This window comes from Opisthorchis viverrini (genome assembly GCF_000715545.1).
Source record: "Opisthorchis viverrini unplaced genomic scaffold opera_v5_38, whole genome shotgun sequence".
Classification (NCBI taxonomy): domain Eukaryota; kingdom Metazoa; phylum Platyhelminthes; class Trematoda; order Opisthorchiida; family Opisthorchiidae; genus Opisthorchis; species Opisthorchis viverrini.
The window spans coordinates 627,128-638,419 of record NW_008751695.1 but is presented as its reverse complement, the minus strand read 5'-3'; the positions used below and the strand labels follow the sequence as shown (position 1 = coordinate 638,419).

At 46.0% G+C, this 11,292-nt stretch overlaps 1 protein-coding gene across 1 annotated transcript; it reads left to right on the top strand.

Moving 5' to 3' along the window:
• Nucleotides 1–4,318: 4,318 nt before the first annotated feature.
• On the top strand, nt 4,319–6,013 carry T265_13127 (hypothetical protein; the record flags this gene model as incomplete). Its single annotated transcript, XM_009167319.1, has 1 exon — nt 4,319–6,013. A coding segment is annotated over one exon (1,695 nt), but the record flags the coding sequence as incomplete, so codon positions are not given.
• Between the last annotated feature and the right edge of the window lie 5,279 nt (nt 6,014–11,292).

Here is an 11,292-nt window from a genome sequence, read left to right as displayed (position 1 = left end):
CGGGTTACTTGTAGTGAGAAGCTTTGGGGGGGGGGGGGCGTTCCATCTCCACTCTACCTATGAAACTAATCCTTGCTGAAAGCCGATAACCGTTTCATTCTTGCTAGAGAGGAGCAGACTCTCTTTAAGAACTGTGTGTGTGTGTCAGGTTGATAAAGAATTCTGGCCACCTGGTGCCATTCGTCGAATGGTCTTGAAGAAGCCGGACCAAACTTAATTCGCGGCAACTCGCAGGGTGAGGGTGTACCAACACTACTTTGTCGTATATTTCGACAAAGATAGCCTCTTACGAAAGATGATATTTCCATCCGGATTGGGAGGGCCAGAACAGCTTTTGTGAACCTGCGTCATGTGTGGCGTAGGCGTATCATCAGTTTATCCGTCAAGGATCGAGTTTACAATGCTGCAGTGCGTTGCATATTGCTGTACGGGTCAGAAATCTGGTCGTTCTGCGCCGAAGACGTCAAAAGACTGTAGATTTTAGACCATCGATGTCTTTGGAGCATTGTCTGAGTCTTGTGGAAACAACGGGTCAGCAATGCTGAAGTACGTCGATTGGTATTCAGGAGAAACAACTCACCCTCGATAGATGAACTGATCACACTGCATAGGTTGCGCTGGCTTGGCCACGCGCTGCGTATGCCGGTCGACCGACTTCCTCGAAGGGCTCTTTTCACACAACCACGTGAGGGATGGAAGAGAGCCAGAGGCGGTCAAACATTGATTTGGCAGCGAAGTATAAAAGCCATTACCAGGAAACTCAGCTGCTCTGGTAATTGCCATTTTCCTGGATGGGGAACCTGAGACGGTCCACATCAATGGCTGGAGACATTGTCAGACATGGCCCAGTCGCGCCCTCAATGGCGCTCATGCATCCAAGCTATTGCCTTCAACTCATAGCTCCGTTCTCGACCCCCCACTTACAGTGCTGTATCTACGCATCAATTTATCAGCTCCCGCCTCCGATGCGTAGCTACTTACCCCACCTCTCCGAATCATCGGTGAACGAAACTGTGGCAGCCACAACCACTGTATGACAATTACGCGGTTCTTACAGCTGACGATGATAATGATGATACGACCAGACGATGTTGTATACCAAGTAAGCAGCCCTCAGTGAGACCTCCGGTAGATCATCTAACAGGATTCTTTGGGAAGCCAAGTGAGCTCTGTTTTGCTGGTATCCAAATTATCAGTAACACACTCCAGCAATCATAGTTCACTGTACGAACATTTTATCGTGTCTTTTGAGTTCCGAAGCGCTCATTCCTTGTGCGAATTGTAAAGCAGTATACCCAACATAAACCTCGTAGGATCTCGTGCTCCCATTCCACTTACCTAAATCTGACTTCGACGCCAGATGAGGATTGGTGGAAATGGGCGTAGTGAACATTTCGATGTCTCTTTAGGTACTGTTTTCGAGAGGCAACTTATACCAGCTTGCTAACTGCTGATCTGTTTGCACCCATACACGCGTAAACCTTATAAGTATTAAGATGGTGAGATGGCTCAGTGGTTAGAGTGCGAATTTGCTGACCGGAAGGTCTGTGGTTCGAACCCGACCTCTACCTCTCGACTTCCCCTGTCTAGGCTTGGGCAACCTGGCATTACCTCAGCCCTCGTGCTTCCTTCGAGTGGCATGGCAGCTAGGCACTGAAAGGGTGTTACAGCTGAACGATTGTTATTTTTATGTACTGTATTCAGATGTTACTGTTTGAGGACCATCGAGATGAACGGTCAGACCCCGATAGGACATTGGTTCAGCCAACACAGTGGTGATGGATGCCGTTCCGGTTGGTTTTTCACTTCCATTCAAGCCGTCTTCCCATATACACTAATGGGAGAATGCTTTTGGCGTAACAGCTCTCGAAAAAAATTCCTTGATGAGGTTGCATTTACTAATAAATCTGTTGCCAAGGTTGAAAGTAGTCATGCGGTAAGTGCATGGTGCGCAATCCGAGCCGGAAGACCACAAAAATTTAACAATGCTATTGGTGGGTTCGTTAGAAAACCTGTTCCAGTATGCACGCACCACCCTCAGTCAAAGAACATTTTGCATTCTCGGTAGCTGGTCTCAACCGAGGCTCCCACCTAAGTGTTCGCACTCATTTGAAGGGTCCTGATGTCATGTAAACGAACGATTTCAAGTCTGACCCGTACGCCTCCTACACTTCGTCTATCGTTGTTGCTCAACTTTCATATGCATCCGTTCAGGGACAACTAGTCTTTCGTTTTTATTGGTCAATTCTTGTCCCACGTTTGTCCTGCACTTTATACTGAGATTGTAAGGATCATCTGTTGCATTCGTCCTCCGCGTGTAAAAACAACAATGTTTTATGTGACTAAACGACTATTTCGCGCGAAAATCATGAGATACGGGACTTCCCGAAATGTTCAGGGATTCGGTTTTCTGGGGCCTCACTACTTACTGAGTAGTGCACCTGTTTTTTGGCACAAGTTTCTGGTGGGGGGGGATAGGCGGATAATTGCCACGGCTTCAAGCCTTGTTAGTGTCTTTCTTGGTCTTCTCCATTAAGAACCGCCAAGATCTACGGATGATGACCATCAGCTGTAGTTTGTGTCAGAAGGTCGATTTTACACGGAGTGGAACTACGCGACATCTGAACTTGTCTTCTATTTAGGGCTGGGCTGGTGGACCGATTTTGTCAATACCTATGCACAACATATGTTTAGTCATCATCATCATCATTGTCAGCTGTAATAACCGCGTAATCGTCGTACAGTGGTTGTAGCTGCCGCAGTTTCGTTCACCGATGATTTGGGGGGCGGGGTAGGTAGTTGCGCATCGCAGACGGGAGCTGATAACTTGGCGCATAAATCTAGCACTGTCAGTGGGAGATTGGGAAGGGAAGTATGCATTGAAGGCAATAGCTTGGATGCACGAGGGCCATTGAGGGCGCGACTGGGCCATGTCTGACAGTGTCTAACCATTGATGTGGACCATCTCTGCGCCCCGTTGTAGAAATTTTTCCTGAAGGAAATGCTGCTTGGACCGACCTGTGTTCTCTGAATTTGCTCGGGCACTGCCGATCTCGGAAGACGGATCAACAACCACCTGATCAACTAACAATAGCTACACCTCGAGCTACCAGTGAAAGGAAGAAGGCTTTTGCTGCGGAGTTATCTATTGGAAAACACCAACTGAACAGTTACAGACTATTAGATAGAGAAGCAAAACTCATATGAACCTGGTTTTATAAAAACGGCATCCGCCTTCTCGAACGCGTGTTCCTGACTATCATTCAAATTTAAACGAATGCTACAAAGCAATTCCATAAATTCCGTAATAAATCCCACTTTTCATTTGGCGCGAAGCGGATTTATGAGAAAACCACATACTACTCGCATGCCTCGCCAGTAGTATCCACCGTTACGCCAGTACTCCGACACATTGCCAGACATTTATTTGTTTGAAAACTAAATCCACAGCAACTGGATAACTAACTAACTATTGAGTGTGCATTCTTGCTTATCATGAGCAAGACCGCCGGTTTCATAGCCGGTACCCTTGCTTGTAAACAATGCGTTGAGTGAGCATCTGTGGTAGGCTTTGTTTTACATTCAGACTAGTTGGTACCGCATAACCGAGTATCATTCAACACATGACTTCATTTCTGACCGCTTCATTTGCTGCACTCACTGGGGATTCCCCAATTCGAATCGTCCATCCAGGGAAGCTGAAATAACATCGTCAACTCTGATATTCTCCATAACACGTCCAAATTCCGAGCCGAACATTTGTGCAGTACGACAGTACGTTCGGCTCTCAGTTTACCGACCTTATAGTGAAAAGGGAGGGGTTCTATTGGGAATTTGTTCGGCACGTGTGTTTCCACCTGATCAGCTATCAGCTGATAGGAATTTGAACTAATCGATACCGTACTGCGGATCAGTTCGGCCACATTCTGAAGGCTGGACAACTGATTAACATTCGTGAATACTCGGCCGACTTTGCCTCATTCTCAAGTATCCAATCTAGATTTTTGCTCTCCTCCTCGATCCCTGTGAATCCCAAGATAACAAAGTTCATGTCTAGACTATCATTATGAGTCCGTAAGTCTGTAATTGAACATGCAGAGTATGTGGAACAACCACTGTGCCGTTTTTTGTGCACTGCTTCGATATGCGTTGAAAATCTCGGTGTTCAAATCCAACCGACTGTTGGAAACAACTGGCAGCTTCGTTTATTCATACTGTAATTAAGGAGTTACTGAAGCGGACTCATGGGTTCTTGGCTGCCACCTGCCTCCATCGATCAGTGCTCTGTTGAATTGAATCCCGTTTAACACTTGTAAACATGTTCCCTCCTAATCTCAAGGTGATGCATCGTATAGAGCATAACCCAGGTGAAATCTGTCCCAGTTCTCGTGCAGCATTCATCCCCGAAGACAACTCAGGTGTCTTGCCAAACTACTCCCTAGAAAAGCTACCACTATGGTCTCTAAATCAAAGTTGGTATGAAATCCTTCCTTTCAACGTTTACCACAAAGTCTGCCAAAAAACAGCTAGTTGTGTTCTATGTTTGGGCATTGAACAATGCGGACACATTTTAAACAATTTCGCACAAAATTCGGTTGCAGAATGTCTGTTTGTCCCTCTGGATGGTGCTCTCTACCACGAGTTTGATCTGGGCACGATTGGATTTTCAATCTGTTGGCGTGTTAGTCATAAATCGTCCAGTTTTGGCCTTCATGTCGTTCATCCTAAATCAATGCCGTTACGGTTTCCGCGCAAGGTCAACTGTCCCTCATCAGACACATCTTTGACATTGACCTTGCCTGCGGTAGCCTCGTCAATCAAACGGAATCAGCGTTGTTCATTGGCCATTTTGAAAAGCAACGCGCAGGAAAACATGGAATTGATTCGGTTGTTCGTGCAGAATTCAGCGTCGGAACAGCAAGCTGGTACAACTGAACGAATCGAAGCGAATGACCTTTCTGCGTCCTTTCCCATTCGAGAGCCCAGTGCAAATAATCCAAACGATGTCCGCGTTACTTTCACGAGTAGCTTGGTTTCGGCGGACAGTGAATCAGTAGCTGCCGCATCTCAAAAAATGCCCAACAGCCGAGTATCTATTTTGACCACAGAAAAAGGGCGTTCTGATAGACAAAGTTTGGTCTCAATGTGTGGGATAGATGTGCCTTCTGAGGAACTTGAAAATTTGATTGATGTGCCCTTGGAATTTGCCATGGCGGAATTGTTTTTGCGGCGGGCAGTAAGATCAGCTTCTTTGGAGAACAAAGGAGACCCCGTGGTAGCCAGAATGGAGTCTAGAAAAAGTGAGACGGTACCAGAAGCATGTGAGGAAAAACGATCATCTGTTGTACCAAGAACCACAGATAAACTGCGACCCGAGCAGCGCGTTAGTCTAGGTAAGTCCACTGGAATGGAAACAGATGGTGTGCTGTTCAAACAGAAGACTCCCCGAGCGTCGTTGTGTAAAGTGCACTTTCCACAACGTCCGTTGTTTATTCGTGAGCAAGAAACAACCGAAGAACCGAGCATTCACCTCCATGATATCGGATCCAAGATCACAATGTCTTGGGCAACTGTTGACTCGACTGAAATCACAAACGGGCTAAAGATGACCAACCTGCCGCGGCAATCGAGTAACAGCGAAATATTTGATCAAATCTTTGAAGGCACAGATAATTTTACTCTCCCAGAAAAGGTTGACAAAGCTTTGCAAGTGTCTTTTTCACTTTTGAAATCCAGTGAGGATGAACCCAGGAGAGATGACCGTAGGCAGTCACATTTAGGAGCGGTAACGTCATGCTCTTGTGGTTGTTATGGCTCGACACACGGAAGGGGTTTTAGGCGAAGCAGTCCCAACACTGTACGGACTAACTCTTCTCGCTCAGTTTCAACAGCTGGGCTTTTGCGCAAATTGAGACAACAGGCTTTCGAACGAACTAGGGCGAAGAGTGAACGTCTCGCCTTCAGATCAACCAACCCTTTATTTGCAATTCCCCCGAAGCATTTGTTCAGACGATAGCTTGTTTCTTTTTCCGTTTTTTCTCTGTCCTGTTACCTTAAATCCGTGCTGGTTGCAAACTAATTTCATTCTGCTAATTTTTAGTTTAGTTACGTGTTCATCCATCCATGTATCGCCGTGTCCACCAGCAAAGTGATCATTTACGCTTTACTTGTTCATCCATCCCTGTATCGCCATCGTGTCCACCAGCAAAGTGATCATTTACGCTGTTCACTGGGATTTTTGTCTCTGCCTTCCGAATGTTACTGTCTGAAAGCATTTTGGTACAACGGAGTCAGAAAGACATTGCGACAACCGGAAAAAACGAACCAGTACAACACTCGGAACTAAGGCGTACCGTCCGTGGTTCGAACCCGACCTCTGCATCTCGACTCTCCCTGTCTAGGCTTGGGAAATCTGGCAGTATCCCAGCCCTCGTGCGTCCTTCGGGTGGCATAGCAGCTAGACATTGAAGGGATTTTACGGCTGGACGATTAAAACGATACCAGAGAACACTGAGTTCAATTATTGATCGTGTGCTCGTTCGCATCTCTGGTCTACAGCAAAATATGACCGATTTCTGATGTACATCTGAGTATGCAAAGCTAGAACCTCGAAAGGTAGAATTTTAACGCTTTGGAAGTCTTATAAATAGCGCGCAAGATTGTACTGCAAGGTGGGGCAGGCTAATCGTCGTCAAACTTGAGCTGAACTAAGCTGTACACGTTCAGCTCTGCTCACACCGCCTGAGTTCAGTCCGCCAACTTTAGTCTTTCTGATTGGTTTCAGACTGTCGGAATTATGCAAAAAACTCATCAGCCCTTCGAAAAAATGTTTCAAAATTATTTTGAAAAATCGACAAAGCAATTTAAACGTTTGAAAGTTATTCGAACTTTGCCAAACTTGCTCAAAAATTTCGTCAGTGGACCAAATGGTGGTCTGGAAACCATGTTCCTTGTCTATCAGCAAAATCCTGTCCACACTTGTCGTGATTCGGCCATGGTGCACGTGCCTTAGCTTACCAAGAGAGTAAACTAATCATATCGAGCGTCTTTCACGGCGGTCTTCACCTTGTAGATTCCACAACAGCCAGTCGTATCCATAAGGATGAAACATGGCCGTTCTGTAAGTTATCTGGTAGCACCGTGTACCGACGTGTTCGTAAATGACCGCTCGAGAGTTTACAGAAACTAGGAGAAAGTGGTTCGTGCCGCCTGACAGCCGAGACTACTGCCACTCGTCATCGGAAGTAAACGACGTTAGTTATCACACCGCATACTGTTTGATTCAGCGAGGACTTGTGTGTGCGCGAGTTGAAGTATCGTGTTGTCAGATTTCCAAAATCTCTTCCTCTATTTTCGTAATGCACTACTCATAGGATTGCTGAAAGTTCTTCGACAGTCCACGACCGGTTTCGTCCAACAACACGGTATCCGTCAGCTGCATTACCAGTAGGGGCGAGACAAATTTTGGTGTGCACTTTCAATGCACTCATGAGAACTTGTTTCGTCGTGTCATGACTTGTATAAGACGACCAACTAATGGTTGAATCTATCGAGAATGGGAGACATCTGTGAGAAGCGGGTAGTCGATGTGCGACGTAGATGGGAGGCTGTACTATACTGAAAAGTGTGTTCGCTAGCTTATAGGACTTCCAGTGTGAGCAAGAATGTCTGATATCACTGAGTGGTTACATTGTATGACTACGCATCAAGTCACTACGAATCGCACAACCAGTGTGTGAAGGCCTCTGTAGGATAGGACAGAGACAACCAGTCTTCTGTTTACACGCGTGCTAGCCCCTACTAGATGGGTGGTAGAACAAACTAACCGATCGGTGTTTGTCGGTTCCGCAGTTAGTTATCGGTTGCTTTGCTTTCGTTTCCCCGCGTACACACCGGTGACATCTAAGCGGTCGTTACTCAATAACTTGGTGGCTTACCAGTTTGTGTTCTTCTTAATTGGACTGGGTGATTGAAAAACTTCAATACACAAGGTGAATCCCAATTTAGCTATGTTCGAAGCACCTGAGAACATCCGACCCGCTGAGAGGTTTCGTGTCCAGATAGATTTTCGGATGTTCTTGATTGGCGCTGTGAGCGGGAGATCATCGTTTTTCGAGTGTCACATGTATCCCTCGAAACTAGTACCCAGCTGGGTGTTGTTTTGTACCGCTACCACGTACGGGTGTTTCCTCAGGTGGATCTTGAACTGTTCGCCGCGCTTCGTGACGTGAGTGGCGGGTACGGCAAAGCAAAACAACTGGAGATCAAAAATGCATAGGCGGAGTAAGCAAGCAAGGGGGATGAATCGTCATGAGATCAAGTTAGATTCAAAAGGGTTCAAATCTTAGACATTTTGAATACAAAAGATGTTTTTTGTTTGATTCATGAATTGCACACCTTCCTCTCAGGCACCCTCCTCAATCTGTCATCTAATCGAAAGAATATTCTTGTCATACGCTCCCATGATCAGCCCCGGCCGATGCGACGTATCTTTTCCAGATAAGCCCCGCCACTAATGCAAAAAGTTCAAGCGCGAAAAGTTAAGCCCCGCATCTTTCTCGCAGTTATTTAATGTACGCACACAACCTTGACCTATTTTTGGTGAAAACAATTCCTTATTCGCTCATTTTGTGGAAAAAGTTTTCTCCGTTCAAACGTAAAACCTTAAAGGAATTTTCTGACACTTTCAACTCTCGTTCATGAGAAGGCAATACGTTTTTTGCATACCCACGGAGTGATGCATCAGCAACATTTATTCAACAATGGCCACCAAATGACACTTTCAACTGTTTTCTGCCGACAGTGTCGGCAAGAAATTGGTCTTCGGAAGAGAACTTGCCTGGAGCGTTCCAGGATGGAGTTTAGGACAGTAATTCTATTCATTTATTGCTGACCCAAAAATTTGGCAAAAATCGAATTCTGCTCAGGGGAATTATCTATCAGCCACACGACCGCTGTTGACTGGAAGAACTTTCTTCGCGAAGTTTGCGCCTGGCGACTTTTGCAGACTCCAACAGTTATCGGCGGCCCAGGTCTATACGTTGAGATCGATGAAACGCTAACATCTCACCGTAAAAACCACTCAGGGCGAGTCGTTCCCCAGCAGTGGATTTTTGGAGGGATCTGTCGGGAAACTAAAGAGGTGTTCATGTATGCAATGCCAAATCGAACTGCGGCCACTTTGATGGACACAATCCAGGCCTGCATCGCTCCCGGCTCAATAATCGTCTCCGATATGTGGGCAGCATAACAAGGAATTGAAACGATGGTTGACATAAATTATACTAATGAATCGGTTAATGATACCGAACACATTGTCGATCCAACGACTGGAGTTCACTTGTATGAGTTCCTTTAGAGACAAAGGTACCGGAAAACGGACCTTTTTGTGCAAATTATTAATGACGTATCCCAATTTCACCCTCTTCTATAAAAACCAAAAGTACAAATTTCATATCCTCTTTTTTCAAATTTTTTTTGGGTGGCGGGGGTTAATTTTTTGGTGGGGCTTATCTGGAAAAGATCCGTAAAGTCGTGTGCAACTTAGGCCTGGGCCTAACAGGTGTCACAGATTCAAGGCTTGTCTAGGGTAAATAGCCCAGCATGTTACCTGTTCAACTTGGTGACTCTACCCTGGTTACACTATGTCGTTTCTCAAGTGACCTTAGCGGTTAAAGGGCGAACTTCCTGACCGGAATGTACATGGTTGGAACCCAATCTCGATTGCTCTTGTCCAGGCTTAGGCAGTATCCAAGTTTTCGTGCTTCTTTCGGATAGCATGGCCGGTAGGCACCAGAATCAAATAGTTCAAAAAGATTTCTAATCGTTTTGAACACAGGTGGTTCCTCAATTTTGTCCGGAATCAGGTGTGGTGATTTCTCTGCAGTTTGTGGCTCCCACATGTTTTTCCTGATTTGTCCGGGGACTGCGTGGCATGGTAGATCCGCTCTCCGAGAGTCTCTTGGCCTGTGTTGTGTAGCAGGGTTTGAGGCGTGTGCAATCCATAAAATCGCCCCGACGCGTACCAGACACGAACTGACATGTTGTCAGTCAAGGTTGCAAGCCGTGATTTGTCGCGTGATTTCTGTGTTTGTAGGTCGCGTGATTTATGCGTTTGTAGGTCGCGTGACCTAGTGAGTGACTGCTACAAGCGCTATCAAGTTATTGCACCATCTTTTTTCACACGTAGCGTTTGCTTCAGTCGGCGTTTCTGCTCAAAACAGGCTGATTACACACAGCTTCAGTAGCCGTGTGTGCTTCGAATTTGTGCACGTTCTAATTTTGCCTATGCGTTTGCGACAACCTGTTTTTCCGTTCTCCCCACTGACGTAAGATACAAATATTGGTGGTCTCAAGTCCTGTGGTTGGCTGCAGGCAAGTGGACCTCAGCAGGTTACACACGCTCACCGTAAAGCACCGCCAACGTAACACAAGCTGTCGCTTTGATTAATCAGCAGTGATGATCCGTATGACTAACCGTAGCACCGGTGCGGCAAACTTTTGTACCCAATCTTGGAATATTCACCTGTCGACGACAAAGCTATGGTGCACCAGACGATCGATGATTCTGGAATACAAAATTACTAACAATGAGGTTTTACGTGGTCCCATAGTGCGGCGCTCCAAAAATATGCCTGTTGTAATACGGCTCTGATGATTGAACTGGTTCAGTCGTTCTGGTTAGTTTGCAGATATAACTATCACTACGTATATACGGTAGTGAGGTTTTAGTCCCATAGTGCGGCACTCCAAAAATATGCCTGTTGTAATACGGCTCTGATGATTGAACTGGTTCAGTCGTTCTGGTTAGTTTGCAGATATAACTATCACTACGTATATACGGTAGTGTACTTTGACGTACTGCATTCACTGAGGGCGATCCACCACCTCTATGCCTCCGGCAGTTTGTACCCTCATATTGCCACCCTAGAGGCATTCTTGTGGATAGCTTTGACCCATGTTATCGTGGTTTCGAATGAACTGCTCCATTTGTCAAAGTGTACCAACAAGGTCTTCCAGATACGGCAGGCAGCAATTAGCTTTTCCAAAGGGAGACCTTTCCGAATGGCGTTTGTTCTTGGGTGAGGGGAACGGTAAATTCCTCTGCGTCTCTGACCGTCCAGACAACGTGCACTGTTCTCTCGAGCAACTCAATACTTATATCTACCTGAGGTGAGACGGTCCAAGTGGTTACTGACCGGAAGGTTGCTGTTCTCTGGAGCAACTGAATACTTATATCTACCTGCGGTGAGACGGCCCAAGTGGTTACTGACCGGAAGGTCTGTGGTTCGA